This window comes from Pelmatolapia mariae, linkage group LG9 (assembly GCF_036321145.2).
Source record: "Pelmatolapia mariae isolate MD_Pm_ZW linkage group LG9, Pm_UMD_F_2, whole genome shotgun sequence".
Taxonomy (NCBI): domain Eukaryota; kingdom Metazoa; phylum Chordata; class Actinopteri; order Cichliformes; family Cichlidae; genus Pelmatolapia; species Pelmatolapia mariae.
Window position 1 is genome coordinate 23,505,554 of NC_086235.1, and position 19,787 is coordinate 23,525,340.

The 19,787-nt window shown below is 41.2% G+C and overlaps 1 protein-coding gene across 1 annotated transcript in view; it reads right to left on the reverse strand.

The window, feature by feature from the left end:
* The window catches only part of LOC134634153 (trichohyalin-like), a 72,564-nt gene that overhangs the window by 52,133 nt on the left and 644 nt on the right, over positions 1-19,787 (reverse strand). Inside the window, exons 2-4 of the mRNA XM_065471650.1 lie at positions 19,280-19,447; positions 18,880-18,948; positions 12,088-12,171 (exon numbers count right to left, since the gene is read on the reverse strand). Of these exons, the coding sequence (XP_065327722.1) occupies positions 12,088-12,171; positions 18,880-18,948; positions 19,280-19,447 (321 nt within the window). The remainder of the gene's footprint in view (positions 1-12,087; positions 12,172-18,879; positions 18,949-19,279; positions 19,448-19,787) is intronic.

The following is a 19,787-nucleotide window of genomic DNA, read 5'->3' on the forward strand; positions in this document are numbered from 1 at the left end:
ATACATGAAAAGAAAGAGCAGAAAGTTTGATTTTTTTACACTACCACACGATGGGAAATCACTAATTGCTGGAATATTTTGTAACTGGCAGAAATAGTGTTAACTAAACTTGCCGGGAGATGATACCACTGATTAATTTTCTCCAGCTTCATCACATCCACCCCTTTTCCCTATACATAGGTCTGCTTTCTCTCCCTCCCCCCAATCCCCTTCAGCCATTGCTGAATACTAAATCAGACCCCCCCCCTTTTTTTTTTTAATTTTCAGACAACCTACATTCATTTTTCTCCTAGTGTCATTTAGCCTTGACATGGCGTAGCATCTTATGCGTTAGGTATGGCTGATGTGAATTTATTGTTATTGTTATCTTTTTTCCATTTGCTGCTTGTCTGTCCAGCTGTATGCTATGCATGGCTAAATCATTACCTGTGCATGTGGTACAGATATTGATTCCCACCATTAGTAATTTGCACTAAAATCTTGACAGTTCGACGTGCTAACACAGCTGTGTTTAAGAACCAAACAGCACCAAAAGTGTTCTTTTTGTCAAAGCACAAATATCGCCAGAGGTATTTTGTGTAATGTTTGTTTCTTGTAGATAATAATGAAGTCTGTGTTTGAGAGTACACCATATGTATGTTTGTGTGTACATGTTAGCTAGGGAGAAGGGGAATAGAGGTGATTGTATACAGCTACAGTGTGTTTTCTGCTGATTTTTGCCTTTGCATTCTGCTGCTTTGGACACATATTAAAGCTGTAGCTGCTACACAGTGGACTCCAAACACAGCTTGAAGTTTATACCACAAATGTAAACAAGATTCGTCTATGTACAGTAATGAATATTCCTATTATCCTTGAGTAAATTAAATCCCAATGAGCAGTGATCTTAGCATCTTAGCTTTGGCTAAAACCTCTATGGGGGGGATTAAAACTTCCTTAATGCATGAAAAACCTTGTTTTGTGTGTGCAGATACAAAAGTGTGTGTCATCACTAAGTGTCCCAATTGCAAATAAAATCTCATTCTCTTTAACAATCTCAGTAGCCCATACCAAAAAAATCTCCCTTTTTGTTCTTCTTCTTCTTCTTCTTCTTCATCAATCCATACAACTGTTAAAAATCAAAATCAAAAGCTGAGCAGAAACCGTAACATGTACAGTTTGTGCGTGCTCACTGGGTTTTGTCAGCGCAAATAAATATTCATTTATTCTTATGTTTTTAGACAACGCTTTTCTATCCTACCACTAGGCTTCTTTGTCCTGCACTCAGAGAACTTGGGCTGCTCTAAGGTTCTGGGTTTTCTTCTCTTACGTTGTTGTGCCTTCCTGTCATCATATTACTTCTCATCACCTGCTTGCATAGCCTGGAACCTCGCCCTGGAAACTGGAGAAGTGGGAAGTGATTTGGAAAAATGAGGGCAATAAAAAAAAAAGCACAGGGATGAATGGAGAGATGTGATATAAGGTTATATGCTAACCCAATCAGCAGGCTGCTGTTTGCCGACAGTATAATCAACATATCGGCCTAATGTCATTACAGCTATATGAGAAATAATATTGCGTGAAATGATATTGTGCGGCGCATGCATGTCTGTGCGGCGCACACATGAACTAGCTCCCACGTCCAGATGTATGTAGCCCCCAGCACTTCTTTGGCACAAAAAGACACAAAGATGCAAAATCGTGCATGAATGCAGACATGGCGCAAAAGACTGTCCTTATCGAAAAAACAATTTCAGGATGATTAATTAATTGATCACCTGATGGTTTTCATTGATTACATAAAAAAATACAATTATAATATTATTTTATCCCACTGGTAATTCATTTTTCAAGATTTTAAACAGTAAAACCACATTTATCAGGAAGAATAGATCACTTCAAATTGAATTACTGTTTTTATTTCATGTGCACAGCATGCGCACGTGTATATATTTGTACAGTCACACAAAAAGGATGCCCACTGGCTCTGACACAAAAGGATATTAGTTAGTGTGTGGCTTCCATATCCTGAATGCATGAGGCTGCTGATGGCCTCTATTGATGGACACTGGCGTGAAGCCATCACTCAAGTTATGGAGCTTTAATTGGAGACAGCATAAAACGATAAACCAAGAAACATGCATGGCTGAACAGCCCAATGTAAACCATTAATCATAGCATAGGCAAAGACAAGTGGCCGCCGCATACACACGTGTGAGCAGCTGCAGCGGTGCACGCGGACTGCTCTCGCACCACACACCTTGCATATGTGTGCATGAGACACACATGCACACACACACACACACACACACACACAGCAGAGACAAGAGTCCCAGTCACATATTCTCATGATAGATGACCCATTTAACTTTGATTTCTGAGAGAAATGAGCTTGCCAGTGATACAGGGTTACCACACGCACACACACACACACACACACACACACACACACACACAGAGGCACATACACTTACTCACTCATTCATGATATACATTGATACTAAACATGGGTTACATATATGAAGTCACACAATGCATTCAGTTTATATGCAAATAACAGTTTGCTTTATTTTGCAGACCAGTGTGCAGTCCCTCTCTCCCACATGTGCACACACACACACACACACACACACACACATTTACTCTGCCTCATATTTGCATGTAAAGCCTTATAATATGGGGATGATTTGTGATGTAAGCAAGAAGTAAATCGTTCAGCTGTGTCTATCATACCTCTGCTCTCCTTTCAAATATGACTCTACTCTCTCTTACTCTCTCTCACACACACACACATACAGAAACTAACACAAAAAGACAGACATATGATATGTTTTCATAACGTGTGATGGTGTTTTTTTAATATTATATTATATTTTTTACCTAACAGCTGTAATGCTTGGGAAACAAGTCACCAGTGCCAGCACTAAAAGTTAGTCCCAAACAAGTTAAACAGTGCGTCTCAAATCTTTTTAAACAGCTGAAATTGAATTGCCTTGAAGCTCTTTTATTACTTAACCGCTGCAGCTAATTAACACTGACTTCCACATGCAACCCGGCGATGAAAAATCAGAGAAATCCTGGGACAGTTACAGATCTAGGCGAGAGGGGGGGAGTGTTTATTAGATAGCAACTGGAGTAGATAGAGATGTGATTAATTTGAAGAGGGAAGGCTGCATTGAGGAATTTCCTGAAAAGATGAATCCTCACATTTTAAGGGAATATGAGAAGTGACTGCTGCTCTGACTGAAGCGAGAAGGCCATTCTTCCAAATGGGAGAGAAAAGAAGAACTAAGGAAGCCCAAGGTCTCAGTGTCAGTGGGTTGACCAATTCAGTAAGCTGACATGAAACCGGAGGAAGACAGAGATGACAAATATTTCACATTTATTTCTTTTTTTAACTTTAAAAAAAAATGAATTCTTTACCCCATGTGCCTGCTGTCAAATACTCAAACATTTCTTTTTCACCTTTTATACAATGACTAATTATCTCTTGTAAAGTTATATTGTTGCAGTCCAGACCTTTTCACATTTGGTCCTTGATTGCAAATGCTAAAATTCGACTACCTTACTACAGCTGCTGTCCAGTGACATATGAGACAGTGTTGATATTTAGACGGATGGATGGTGCATTAGAGGGATAAAAACCTACCAAATGCACACAAACATATAACATGTGCACACACACACATACACATACGCACGTTCCATACAGCAGGCTGCAGCCCCTCAGCGCTCCTCTGTCCTCACATGCTTGGTTTCCCCATCTAATTGCTGCCATTCGTCAGTGTGTGCGTATGTGTGTGTGTGTGTGTGTGTGTGTGTGTGTGTGTGTGTGTGTGTGTGTGTGTGTGTGTGTGTGTGTGTGTGCGTGCGTCTGAATTCATACGCTCCTGTACTTTGTGTTTTTTGTGTTTCCTTAATAATTCTGTCTGCGTGCATTTACAAACAAGCATGGTGAAAAGAGAGAAAGTAGCATCATCAGACAGACAGGTAAGACTGGGAAAAGAGAAAGACAGAACGATACAGAGGCAGACACACACACACACAGAGCTGTCACAGTGCCATAGGGCATACAAAACCTGTCAGCGTTTAAAACTACCGGCTTGTACCCTGCCTTGCCAATTGGAATTAGTCTCACATCATATGCCAGTTTCTTTGTCAAAAGCAACAGCTATTTTATTCTTACTACAACTAAACACAACAGTTTAAATACAATCAGAATCACTTCACTAAGTACCATAAAAGTCGACATATTTGTTATTTCCCGAGTGAGTTTTCGCATGGTTCAGAGATTAAGAATTTGATTGTGCATATAAGAAATGCCGTTGCACACAGTGAGGCACGTTAAGCAACAAGGAATAAAAAAAAGCCCTGCACAAATGAAACAAAAAGCCATAAATGAATACAAATCGATATTTGAGATCACTGGCTAAGAAGCTTCCAAATAATACTTGAATACTTTTTTTTTTGATTGAAGCGAATCAAAAAAATCTAAGTGCCTGAAACATGCTAATTGCAACGTAACGTGATATGTGATGTTGACATGTTGACATTTTCGTATATAAACAACTGAGACTGATTGCACTCCTTTGTGCAATCATGAAAATATGACTGTGTGCTGAAGAGTAGAGCTGTTTATGTTCCGTATGGCCAGTGTGTGTCTGTGAATCTGTATGACAGTGTCTCTCTCTCGCGTGCTTTCTCTTTCCCTGTATATTTAATAAGGTCAGCCTTATTATGTGTTTTTTTCCCCTTTCACGTCTGTGTGTACGTGTGTGTGTGTGTCTGTGTGTGTGTGTGTGTGTGTGTGTGTGGGGGGGGGGGGGGGGGGGGGGTGTTCCAACATGATAATTTGTCAGTTTATGTTGTGAGGGGGTAAACAGATAAGCAATCCACAGCACAATCCTTCATCCTGCTCTGATTATAAATCAGCTGGAGCTCTCAGAAGCAATCAGCAAGAGCAATCTGCAGCCGGCACAGACACCTTATCAATCAGAGGGGGCCATCACACTGTCACACGCACACGCGCGCACATAAACTCCCATATTTGTACGGTCCTGCACCCGCACTCACCTACGCATACACTTCGACATAGAGACAGGTATGCCCCAATTGTAATTCTGCATCCCTACCCTGCAGTCTCTTCTTTTAAAACTTCCATCTCTGTTTTTTTTTCCGCCTCTCGTGAAACAGGATCACAACAAGTGAGTCGCAACAAGAGTTTCATCCAGCCAGCTGCCTGGCGGCCACAGAACCGTGCCTAGCGAGACACATCACTCCTAATTACAGTCTGATATTAATAACAGAGAAAAATATTAATCTTGGAGGTAAACACTAAGCCGCTTAAAGGAAAATTGCAAATAAATCAGATTATCTTATAGGAATATCCTCCAAATAGGCCAGGGGGGTAATGAGAAACCTAGGCCCAACCTCTCCCTCGCTCCCGCCTTCTCTCTCTCTCTGTCATTTCCCACTCCCCATTCTCTTGCAGGATTGAAAAAGGTGTGACTGCGTGTACGTGTCTGGGTGTGTGTTTGTGAGCACGTCTGTGTATTTATAAAGCCGCAGTATGATCCACCGCCCCAACCCCACCCCACCCCACCAACTCCACCACCACTTGTGTCACCTGCCTTCTTCTTTTCTCTTACCCAATACTGCTGTATTCATTTTCCACCTCCAATTTTATTTGGGTTGGGGTATGGTGGGGTGGGGGGTGAGGGGGGTACCGCCGAGCAGATTCAATTAGGTACTGTGATTGGGCCGCTGGCATTCAGCGAGGTCATGGAAAGGTTAAGGAATTCAGTGGCACAAACATGATTATAGCTCTGTAGCATTTGATCAGAAGCAAGGTTTGTCACGCCAAAGTGGAGCTCCTCTATTTCTTGCACCGGGACCACCAGTTTGGCCAGAGTGTTATGTGAGAACGGCTCCAAGTGCTGGTTTAGCCGATTCGTCCAGTGAATGCTAATTGCATTCAGAAGACGATGAATAAACAGCAATGTTTGGAGATATATACAAAGACATACAGCAGGATTTATGTATAACTCTGTCTTAGAAATGCAAAAAAAACTTGAACTCAAGAAGGTTTCATTGTCCTATCCCAAATGTGAAGCATGTGAAGTATAATTTTAGGCTGTTTTGCTGCCTCGAGTACTACAGAACTTGTCATTACTGAGGGGAAAATGAATGAAGTCCAAGTCTATCACAATATGTTACAGGATAGAGCTGCTCAACAGTTAAAGTTCAGGCTAGATGCTGGGTGAGGCAAAAGGACAAGGAAATAAATAGGTAACTTAACAGCTCAGTTTCTGCAGTAGCCCACTCAGAACCCAAGCCTTAAACAATATTGTGGACAACTTCAAGTAAGCTGGTCACATTGGACAAGAAAATGACTGAGGTGAAGCATACGGTAAATAGTCCAAATGTTGTTTGGGACCCCAAACCCTGTTTTTTGTGGTTATTGCTGTACTTGGAAGTTGAACTGGTTATTAATTTTTTATTAAATTTTCCTTATTTACCAGTATAGCTGGTTATTTGTATTTATTAAACATGCCCATCAGGGATGAGTTGGTTTGTGTTCTTGTGGCTCAAATGAGATTCATGTCACATTTTTGAAATGTTTTTTGATGAAAGCCAGCCCATTTCAAAGGGTTCACTGTTCATTGTCACTGTACAAAAGTGCATGTAAGATGTCCTCCAAATAAAGATTAATATGGAATATCAATATTTGTTGCTAATGCCCCTATCATGCTTCAGATAGGACACCCAGGACAAACTTGAGAGATAATGTCTCTCAGCTGGATTGGGAATGCTTCTGTGTCTCCCTCAAGAAACAGGTGAGGTAGAGACTGAGATTGGAGCATCTCAGACTGCTGCCCCAGAGACTTGGACCTGGATGGATGCATGTTCCTACTGTCTAAAATCCATTAAAGTCTTTTGGAAACGTAGAGTCATGGAAAAGAAAGTTTTCGGGGGTAAATAGTAGCCAGGTGTTGCTAATCAAATGCATCAGTGCTTTTAGTATTCCCGTAAAGTAAAAAAGCACTACATAAGATGTAGTTCATTTACCATTTTCCACTTGATTAACTGATCATCAGCTGCTTAATAAAAGCAGATATTTGGGAAGTTTGCTGGTCTTGAGCTATAATCCTCCCAGCAGTGGACCTCCCAACAAAATCACCCCAATGTCAAACCATGCAACACTCCGGAAAACAGCAAAAAACCCAAGACCTACATCTCTATAGGCCCCATTTAACATGTGAAATGATAATGTTCATTTCAGTACAATTAGAAAAAGACTGAACAAGTATGGCTTGTAGAAGGACTGCCAGGAGAAAGCCTCTTCTCCTGGCAGTCCTTCCATGGAATAACATGGCAGTAGGTTTGCAAAGTTACATCTGAACAAATCACCAGACTTCTGGAACAATGTCTTTTGGACAGATGAGACCCAAGTGGAGATGTACACAGTGCCATGTTTGGCCAAAAGCAATCAGCTTAGGCTGAACATCTAATAGAGGTGACCACAGGCTTTGGGCTTGTTTTGGAACCACATGATCTGGGCACATTGCAGGTGGTAACTATGAACTCCTCTGTATTACAATGTATTCTATAGGCAAATGTTAAGCCTTCTGTTTAATAGTTAAACTCGGGTGAAATTGAGTCATGCAACAGAACAGTGACAGCAGCAAATCTACAAAAATTGGCAGAAAAAAGGCCCAGTCAAAGTCGTCAACCTGACTAAAATGCTGTGGCAGGACCAAAACTGAGCTGTGCATGAACAAATCACTTCAAATAGACTGAAGCAACATTGTAAAGAAGAATGGGCCAAAATTCATACAAAATGATGTGAGAGACTAATTAAGTAACACAAAAAAACATGCATTCAAGATACTTCTGATGAAGGTGACTCTAAACGCTACTGAGTTGTGGGGTGTACTTAGTTTTCCCAGGACTTCATAGAATACTGTGAAAACTTTTCCACGTGGCTTTGGGAGTGTTTCATCCACTCCAAGAGTAACAAGGTCAGACACATTTCAGACACACCTGATTTTTGACCACTGAGACTGAAAATTTAGTTTTTTCTGGGTCCAGGTTTCATATTTACTTGTAGTTTACTGTCTTACCTTTGTTAGCTTTGGGCATCGAAAACTACTTGGTTAAGTTTAGGAAAGCTCTGCTCATCTAAAAATAATGATATCATGGCATTTTGCCTGGACTTATTCACATGATCATTAAACTTTTAAATCTAACTATAGGTCATAACTACATCTCACACAAGGGAAGGAGAGTCTCAGCACGTGTGTGCACAGACCTTGCATGCCGCAAAGATAATAAGCATGAAAAGAGACAGAATGTATGTCCACAGAAACATTCATTTGCACTCTCTATTTTTTTCTTTGTACCCCCCTCACCACACACACACACACACACACACACACAGACACACACACACACACACACACACACACACACACACACACACACACACACACACACACTTTCTCTCACATGCACTCATATACACATATTTAGAGAGTAGCAGAGTAATAAAGCCCACCCTTGCAGTGAAATTAAAGCTAGTCAATGACACTGCCTGCTGAGTACACACTAAATCATTTTTATACTCAGATGAAACAACCAACATAATACTAGCTCGGCACATGTATCTAATATCACCTGGAGACTCAGAAAAAAAAATAAATAAAACAAACAAAAAACAAAAACAACTAATCAAATGCCATATTGGATGTGTCAGATTCATGTCAGTACAAGAGATTAATACTAAATATAGGAAATATGGTACAATGGGAGTATGAGATCTTTTTATATTCAAAATGACCAGGCAGAGAGCACATTATGAGATATTGGATTGATAAACAGGCTGTGATGCTGTTGTTCAGTGAGTATAATAGAACTATGACGCTACTCCTGGGTAACCAAAGATTGCAATATGATTTTAATGTGTTTTATAGACACAAGCCCTTCAGTGAGAGGAAATTATGTCAATAAATAAGCAGACTCACATTTTAAAACAAAGGGAATCATAGTCAATGAAATATGTGCACATATATTATGGTGTTTGGTTATCAAATATGATACACAATACGGTCATGCGTCAACACACACACACATATTCTGACAATAGTACTTGGTGAGCTCTCAACCCTGAGGTTCTGTGAGTGTTAGCGACACATGCTTGTTTTTTATGGTCTTTACCATATGTTTGCTATTTCCATAGCTTCAACTCGAACTTATACACTGCTCAAAAAACATGAAAGGAACACTTTTTAATCAGAGTCAGTAAAACTTCTGGGATATTGATCTGGTCAGTTAAGTAGCAGAGGGGGTTGTTAACCAGTTTCAGCTGCTTTGGTGTAAATACAATTAACAACATGTGCAGTTAGAGGGGCAACAATGAGACAACCCTTAAACCACAAATAGTTTTTAAAGGTCCAAGTCATTGACATTTTTTCCCTGCATCTTTTCTGACTGTTTTTTCACTACTTTTGGCTAATGTCAGTGTCACTACTGGTAACATGAGTTGGTGCCTGGACCCTACAGAGCTTGCACAGGTAGTCCAATTCCTCCAGGATGGCACGTCAATATGTGTCATAGCCACAAGGCTTGTTGTGTCTTCTAAAACACATGTAGGAGATTCCAGGACACAGGCAGTTACTTTAGGAGCGCTGTAAAGCTTTAGAAGGTGCTTAGCCCATCAGCAGGACCGGTATCTGCTCCTTTTGTGCAATGAGGAACAGGATGAGCACTGACGGAGCAACAAAGAACCTCCAGCAGCCCACTGGTGTAAATGTCTCTGACCAAACAATCAGAAACAGACCTCATGAGGGTGGCCTGGGGGTCCAGTGTCCTTTAGTAGGTCCTGTGCTCACTGCCTGGCACCGTGGAACACGATTGGCATTTGCCATAGAATACCAGAATTGGCAAGTCCCCACTGGCACCCTCTAATTTTCACAGATCGAAGCACTGAATACATGTGATAGACGTGAAAGGCTCTGGAGAAGTCGTGGAGAACGTTATGCTGCCTGTTCATCGTTCAGTATGAGCGGTTTGGTGGTGAGGAATGGATGAACGCACAGATATCTACAGGTTAGACAACAGCACACTGTCTGCCATTAGGTATCGGGATGAAATCCTTAGACTCACTGTCAGACATGCTGGTGCAGTGGGTTCCTCCTAGTTCACGATGCCCAGCATTATGTGGCAAGAATATGCAAGCAGTTCCTGGAGGATGAAGGAATTGATACCCTCACCTGAGCTAAATGCAGCACCTCTGGGATATTATGTTTTGGTCCATCCAACGCTGTCAGGTTGTACCTCAGACTGTCAAGGAGCTCAGTGATGCCCTGGTCCAGATCTGGGAGAAGATCCCTCAGGACAGCATCCGTCCTCTCAATAGGAGCGTGGTCCAGTATTGTCAGACATGAATACAAGCACCAATTACTGAGTACCATTTTGAGTTGCTCCCAAGAAATTTCAACAAAATCGACTAACTCACTGCATCATTTTTTCACTTTGATTTTCCAGATGTTTTTGAATTCAGCCCTCTGTATGTTGATCATTTTTATTTCCATCAAACAATTCATTCTTTCATTCATAACACATTACCCAGTCCATATCAGTATAGATAACCAGCATGATTTTTCCCATTGAGATCTGATGTGTTTTCAAAGTGTTCCTTTAATTTTTTGAGCAGTGCATATTAAACGTGTTATAGAATGAAAATGCAAAAGTAAAAAGTACATAAAAATTTCAACATTTAATTTTTTTTTGATCAAACAAACTTACAATGGTTTTCTAAACATTTACATATTTCTTTTCACTCTGACCTGATTTTGCCCAGAAATAAACATGACAGTGTGTGTCAGTCTTCTCATGTCAATCATCTGTCTCGCATAAATCACTAGAAGCCACATCCCTTAGTGAGATTTCCCATCTGCTAATGTCTGTCACTTCAGGTTGCAGTCAATAGACCTGTTTGGTACACCCGTCCCTTGGTGGGGTCTAATTGTCCATTGCAACCCTCAAATGTGTCCTACACTCCGCAACTCTTGAGAACCTCCACCAGCACCACCCCCTCCACTACGAAATCCCCATTCCATTCTCAAGATGGGTATTTACATGCCCCACACCGTGGAGAGCAAACAAGCTCATTTAAAAGTTCACATGCTAATGTGTGACATTTAATCCAAACTTTACACGGGGAAAAGGACACGCTACAATAGATTTTGATTCCTTTCTTGTCCCTGAATCTCATCATCTTTTGCCTTCCATATTTATGAGTTGAAAAGGCGGGACACCTTGGTGGAGAGTAGGGGAAGGGATAGGGAGTTGACTGTTTGAAAAGTGGGCTGGGTTAGTGGTGATCATCCAGAGTTCTTTGTTGATAGTGCTCATATGCACAATTTATTGACTGCTCATCCTATTTAAAGTCACAGTTTATAAAACCACCAAATAGCTCCTAAGTTTCCTGCTTCATGTGTATGTGATATTTAATAACTGCAATATTACTAATTAAATCTATTTAATTAATGATTTAATTAATTTTTCATCAGCGTTAGGTATCTGCAGGTTTGTAATTTTTAGCTAGCAACTCCTTGGCTTAACTAATCGCAGTGACAACTGTTTGTAATATCGGCTTATGGAGTTAATTCCATAAATTGGCCAAGTCACAAAGTGAAACTGTTAGAAGTTGTCTGGTAAATGTACTCTGAGAGGAAGCGTCTGCACACTCAGCCAAAAACAATTTTCAAGAGATACACCACTCTGTGCTGTTTTGATATTTCAAAGAGGTGGAAAGAGTGGAAAGTGGAAAAACCAAATAGTTAGCCAAAGGGGCTGCGACTAAGAGGGGTAGTAGTTTCTGTGTATGCGTGTGTGAGCTACATTCTTGGTTCCACCAGCTGGCTGGCTGACACACATCCACATGCACTCGATATTACTGTACATTCCCATGAAGATTTATGACTAATCTAGATTTTATTTGTAGATGCTGAGTATTTAAATCTTAAATCCCGAGTTAGTTCCTCTGTGTGTGTGTTGTGTGCACGTGCATGCATGTGTGTGTGGGTTTATGATTTATCTTTGTACCTCACACAAAAGTGTCTCCTCCTTCTGGTGAAGCTCTGATAACTCCCTCCTCTGACGTTCCACCTGCTTCCTGCTGGCCTCCAACTACAGAGGGAAAGAAAGTGTGCAAAGGGAAAGTAGAACGATTAAAATAATAATTAAAAACAAATATTTGAAATTCCATACGCAGACTTTTTTGAGGCTTAAACTATTTCCAAACCATACATGGATAAGGGTTTGGTATCTTGCATGATTTTAACACATGGGCGGCACTTCCGGTTCTGAAAAGAACATATTTATGGCACATTAATGTGGATCGAGAAGCAGTGGAAGCTAAAGGCACAGAAGTGGGTCAAGTGAGCAGAAAGACCTAAAAACACAAATAGATCTAAAATGTGAATTTTCTGAGGCAGACAAAAAGATTTGTGATGTCCAAATAGTCAGCTCGTTTTTGTGTGAGTGCATGCGGATGTCTCTTTCTCTCTCTTTCTCCCACACACGCACTCACACACACATACTCGGATCGACCCGGACAGGCCAGGGATGAGCACACCCCATCTGATCTGTGGCCCGTTCATTCATTAGACCCATGCTCTCCCCTATTGATTTCAGCTTAAGTAATGAGAAAGCTTATCCAAAAATCTTTAGCATTTGGGCTCCAACTTAAGGGAATCAATGGGGCCATTTCCCATTTTGAACAGCACATACGCAGGGGTTTTATGTATGGTGAACGGGACAAATCCTGATGCTGATAAATCAATAAGCCTTTTTGTCAATGGACGGGCATGCTTGCACTCACACATACATGCATATGCGGACACACTTGGCTGATAAATGGTATTTTTGAGGCAATTAAAGTGAGCTGTAAACATATGAAGGCCAATCAATTGGTCAGTGAGGTCTATTATCAAGGCTTTAACACTGATTTAGAAGGGGCTTTAAGTGTGGCACAGTCACTTGTGCAGATCAGCACCTGCATAGATCAGTGCTGCTCTGTGCTAAGCTGCTCATACAACAAGAAAGTATGTGGCTCACCTCTAAAGACCGAAGTAAAGAAAAAGAGGAGACTTAGCATTGCTATATGACATGCAAAATACATAATTTATTTATTTTTTTGCTGCTGCTGCTTATGAAGTATTTTAAAGAAATGCCACAGTCAAGTAACACCCTAATTGTAACCCTGCACTTTCCCTCTCTTTAAAAATTGGACCTTGCATCGTATTGAAATAAGATAAGTGGAGAGGAGTAGCTGTTTGGTCAACAATTCTATTTTAGCAGGGACAGAGAAGCTTGTTAGGAAGAAAACTAACACATAAGCGCTGCCCCTCAACAACCCATCCCCCAATGCTTCTACTGCGGTAAAGGTGAGACACACGCGTTAGCAAAGTTAACCTACAGACAACACTTCTCTGAGGTAATTGGTTCTGCATTAATATTCATTTGACTTTGCATTTAGTGACTATGGCTCCCTTCACTGCTTTGATGCACTGTGCCCATGTCCCCTGGTACATCACACAACATTAACCCTATAGCTCTGATTATGATTTCAGCCATATATGCATATTTATCCTTGCTACCTGAAATGCAAGCGATTCGACGCTCGACCAAAACCCCTCTTTCCTTCCAGCGTGCATTGGACCTGTTTCTTAATTTATAATTTGAAGAATATAACATGTCCAGTTCTTTTATCCCCCCCACTTTTTCACTGTGGTTGATCGGGTGCATGTGCATGCGTTTTGCTGAGGCATGACATTTCAATTGTGCATCCAATCAAATTGGAAAAGAGGCGGTAAGGAAGGTTGGGGAATGATGAGGGGTGCGGGGGTGTACTGAGGGTTGCAGACCAACCGTTACCATGGTGAATCATTTCTGTCAAAACCACCAAGGTCACAACTGCTGACCTGCAGCGTTATGGGACTTTGGAATAGCATACTGTAAATGGACACAAGGATTTCTCTCTTTCGTTCCTTCTTTACACATTTTCCCCTTACTTTGCATTTTTTCTCTCATTATCTTTGTGTACATTTCTCCTTTTCTTTTTTTTTCTTTTGCTACTTGAAAAAAACAAAAAGGCTTCTTGTTTTGCCTTTCTTTATTACTTTCATATTTAAGACTGACTAATTGTACCATTATGAGACCTTTGGTGTTACTGAATCCATTATGCATGGCCTGTGCTGGCAGTGGGTCTGAACACAGCCTGTTTTCAGTCATTATAATTCAGTTTGCTAACACACAGGCATTGTGCTAGTGTGGGGTTAGGGGAGATGGTATGATAAAATATTGAGGGCGAGCAAGGCAGCTGCAGATGCTAGCTGTCATGTGTGAGCGAATGAATGTTATGACAAGCATGTTTAAACATTCATGCGGGGAGGATAGTTTAGGAGGGCTTTTCATTAACACCAATATGTCTTCGTCTCCCCGGTGCAGACACTGCTGGTGGAAGCATGACAACAACAGGGAGGAGAGGAATTAACATCTCGAGAGGAAACTGCCACATATACAGAGAGAAGTAGAAACAATCAGTCCTGTGCGAGAGCACACACAGGCATACACATTTAACACTGGCTGACTCAACCAACTCTAACAGACAACTTTCTCTTATTTACCAGGACAGCTGTGTAACTGTAACATCGTGTTCAGGGCTGATCAAGTAGGTGGAAAACTTCAGTAGTTTCTCACATCAACCACAACAACAGAAATTATTTTTTCCAAATTAAGACTGAGAAAGAGGGACGTTTCTGTGCCAAATGTGCACTGCCACCCATGCTGTTAGGTTGTCAGGAGATTTGACCTGGCAGAAACAGTGCAAGTTCTTGATGCTTTCTGGAGACCGGAGAGAAGAAAAGCTATTTGTGGCAATTTCTTGGGAGCGAAGCAACATCTAATCTGTTTACATAACCTTGATGAAGTGAGATCAAGGAACAATTACAGGTGATAAATAGGGATTTAAGCTAATGCTGCTCTGGTGTATAGGGTCAACAATGTGTCCGTGCAGAAATTAATCATCTTTTTTTTTTTTTTTTCTTATTATCAAGCTACTAGCTGCAGAGCTAGTGATTAAAAAAAATGCCCAGATATAACAATGCCGTAAAACAGTTCAACTACACTCTCTTGTTACTGAGGCATGGTATTGTGAAAAGACGAGACGCATTGTAGCAAACTCAAACTCCATTTAATGGAGTGCAAAATCAATACTTATGCTGATGATCTCATGAAGTCAAATCAAGGCGAAGGAGGGAAAAAAGGAGCATCATGTATTCTCAACATAAGTGGCTTTGACTTGCAAAATGTGTTTGCATAACATGAGCTTTAGTTAATGTCATAAATGGCTCTAAATGCTGCAAGGTGCATTAAAAATATGCACAGTCATCCGTTTTACCTACACCTTGATGCAAACATTTTGAATTAATCTAGTTTTCACTGGTCAGGCAATTCCATTTTGATATTCAAATTTGGTGCGCATGTGTGCCTGCGCACGTCTGTGCATGACTGATCTAATCAGTCTTAAATCAGTTAATAAGCCAAGGACACAGAGGAGATGACTCAGCTGATGTGAGCCCAAGCTAATATTAGCACCCCCCCCCCCCCGTTCTGGACCTGCAATGCACGGAGTAGCTTCTACTGTTTGGGCTTCCCATTACAAAAGTGCACGCTTTGGACATTAAGACCAGCAGTTAAGCGCACAGCAGTGAATTCCATTAGCACATTAGCAAAGGTGCCACGACCTAATGCTAAGGTTGGGTGCCGCATTTAATACCTTACAGTATTTGTTCTCTAAAGCAGCTTAAGCAGCCCTGAAACTGTTCTTAAAACTAAAAGCAAGGCTAATCCAAAAGACAGGCCTGTATATGTGAAAATGTCATTGTTGCCACTCTTTTCAGGGCCCTAAACAAAGCATAAATCTAATGCAAAATTATTTGGAAGCTGTTGTTCTAATTAAAGGTCTCCCAATGTCAGATGCAGAGGCCAAACTGGAAGACAGGATGAGTACTGTTCTGTCAAAACTAATAGTCATTTCCAAACCACACATGATCAACTACATGGCTAAATGTTCAAAAACAGGCACATGCCACAGAGGCAAACAGATACATATACATGAATGCTGCCTATTAATTAAAAGCCAGAGCATGAAGTTGACTTGGGGTAGGCGGTTTGTGACACCACAAATCTAGGAGACTTCCTGTAAGACATAAATCTGTTGTTCTCTCAGTCTCTCTATGGCACAGGCACAACAAAGACAGTCTTGTCTGGGTGTCCCCCCCCCCCCCCCCCCATCCATTCATTAGAAGCACAAGCAGCTGCGGCCAGGTTCAGAGACAATCTACATTCTCTCTCTTTCAGTCACTCATTAATTCCCTCTGTCTTTTTCTCTCTGGTTCGCTCTTATTTTTAGCCGTTTTCTCCCTCTCCCTCTCCCTCCATTTCTCGCTGTCCTTCTCCAAGTCTCCCTCTCTCTTCTCTCTAAACATTGTCTCTTCCACATGGCCCGGATAATGAGTGGTGGAGCTAAACGAGAGGAAACACGGCTCACTATTAGGAGGGGAACGCTGACTGAAGGTTTTAAATAAACGGAGAGAACTTGAGGCCAAATTGTATTTCCAAGGACATAAACTAATGGAACAGCCAGACATTCTCTGAACAAATACACACTCTGTTTAAACAACCATAATAGTTGTAAAAATATACATGTCAATGTAGATCTAACTGAGAGACAGGCTGGCAGAAGGCAAAGAGAAATACATATAAATGCAGATATCCCCCACATATGAAAGCCCAAAAACAAACACTGTTCAATCCTTATTTTCTTTAGTTTGGAAAGCTTATTATCCTGCATTTAACTGCAGAACAATAAGGACATGAAAAAAGCATAAACGCTCGTCTCTGAAAAGTAATTAGGCAAACGTGTTTTCTTAAGTGTCTCTGATATGCTCTCAGGCACATAAATCCACACCCACACATAAACACACACAGAGAGGAGCCCACCCTGCCTCACTGTGGGGTTAATTGGGTTATCTAGTCTGATTAGCATAACTAATTAGGATCCTTGTTAACGGAGGAGTGCTATTTATTCAATTAGCACTCTGTGTGTATGTATGAGGCTGTGCGTGTGTATGGATCCCCTTCATCGCTGGTATAAGTTCAAACGAAAACGAGGCAAAGCTAAGTAGGCATGAAGGGAGACCTGTGGGCGCCTGTGCGCGTGTTGATTTCATCATTTATCTGTTCGACACACAGATGCTCACCATCAGGTGCCAGGCACTTCAGCCCCACCAGCCCCCCCACCCCTCACTACCACCCCCACCAACACACACAAACACTCCAAGCTTGCTATGCTGTGGCTCTTAAACCCCCTCATCATCATCATTAGGTTTCTGATTAGCATAATTAGCACTGTTAACCAGATGAGCTTGAGTGGAGCCAGGCTGTGCCAGTCGGAGCAGCTGACAAATGTCAAGCTCCTCGCACTTTTCCAGGTTGCGGAGGGGGCTACTTGTTCCTCATCAGGTGGGTTTATGGCACATTTCCATGCCCTTAGTGATTGCTGACTGATAACAAATGGTCTTTCCAGCACATTTTGATGCAATGTGCGCACACACACACATTAAAAAAAAAGTCAGAGGGGGATGATTTCTCTCTCAAGGCAAGCAGCCCTGTAAAAGTGACACAGCTCTTGAAGTTATATCAGTTAATAGAACAATGCTGAGCTCATACCACCAATTTATTCATTCGTGTTTGCAAATGCAGATGCTGTCTTTTGTTTGTGATGCTCAACATGCGCTTAAAGCCGACAGTAAACACAGAAGAAGCAAATCAACAGCACTCCTCCGGTCGTCAGCAAGTGAAAACTCACAAACACACTCCAGCACTCACAAATAACCAGAGAGAGGGAAATGAAACAGAGAGAAAGAGAGAAGGAGCGCTACATTTACTGAAATTAAACATTTTCTCATCAGCCTGAGGGTGCAGCAGGCCCACTAATGTATTATTCATCCCCACTTCACAAAGGAACATTAATCAATTATGAAGATATGAGGATCTTAAAGTATAGAGGAGAGACGAAGAGCGGCTTGTTCGTATTAATATGCGGCCGCAATCGTGCGCCTCCACCCCCCCACCCCCTTGGTCCTCAAATCAATATTTTGCAGATTAATTTGGAGCGGTTGTGGCGAGATGGCAGGATGGAAGGAAGGGGGGGGGAGGTGTGGAGGAGAGAGTGTCTGAGGTCTGAATTAAGGTGAAGTGTTTTGTTGGGTTTTTTTCTAGGACTGTGTAAGTGTGTGTATGTGCATACGCGTAAATATGCTATCTGCTGTACTGTTTTTGGTAAACATATTAAGTCTGCTCAATAAAGGGATGTCCATCATCCAAAAAAAAAGTCTTAACGTTGAAACACTAAGTTAGGATTTTGATATAAACGTGTATAAAATTGTAAAGAGAGAAACTTCATGTAAATCATATCAATGATCAAAAGAATCTAATCATCCTGAAACTTGATGAAGGTGTGTAACTTCTTATTGGCAACCCAGTTTGCAGTTTTACCCGCTGATGAGTAGTTCTTGTTAAGTTACAGAGTGCATTAATACACTCACCTCAGAATTCAAAACAGCTGCCTTCTTAGCCCACTTTTAAACAGCCCGGATATAGTCTTTTCCATCTTCCTCAAACCCCCTCTTCCACTCTTTCTTCATCATCTTCTCCTCTAACACCCTTTTTATCCACTCCTCTGTCTTCAGTTGCTCCTGCCTTCTCCTCTCATCTGTTTTTTTTAATGCTCCTTTTTTATCTTTTATTTTCTCCTCATCCTCCCTCTACCTCCATAGCACCTCTTTTCTTCTTTAACTCCTCCTGCAGCTCATTTGTTCTTACATTCAGCTTGGAGAGCTGAAGTCAGACAGGAGAAGAAAAGAAAAAAAGAAATGTGCAGGCAGTCACATCCCTGCAATCTGTGGAACAAATGAGGTACCAGTCACACAATCTAAAAAAACTAATCTGAAACATCAAGAGACCCATCGCAAGACAACATCCTGCAAGGCAGCAAAAGAAAAAGTGGGTCATGGAAAAAGATGGCTAAATTGACTGGCACTAAGTGAGCGAGTTTATGTTTTATTACACCACACATTAATAGCTGTTGCATGTGCAATATGCGTGGCACGTGCGTGTGTATGTGTGCAAACAGCAGTCCCGAATAGTACACGTGTAAGCCTTTGCACACCTGAGCAAGCGTGTCAGCCCCCTCCTGTTGCAGGAGCTGAATGTTAGCTTGCAGTTTGGTGATGCAGATGTCTTTCTCAGCAATCTCCTTCATGTTGTCTTCGTGGATCCGCCGCAGACAAGACAGCTCGCTCTGCAGGTGCACCAGCCTCTCACCGCTTTCCAGCACCTGCGTCGCAGTCTTCGCCAGAAAGGAATTAAAATTTGATTTTTTTTTCCCCCCAAAAGAGACAAAGGTTTATTTTCATTGAGAATTATTCACTGGCTAATACTCCTCATACAATTTTTCCAAATTGCTTTTGATTACTTTTTCATAAATGTCTCGCAATAATCTGAAATGAATTGGAATGAATAAAATTACATTTTTATATCAATTCTTAATGTCTCATTTTAAAATAGAAGTCCATGTAATTACAACTGTAAGAGCCCGAGCGATAATTGCCTGGGTTGTGTAAGACAAATTCATAGTTAGAAGTTCACATATTGCAGATTAAAATACAACGTATACT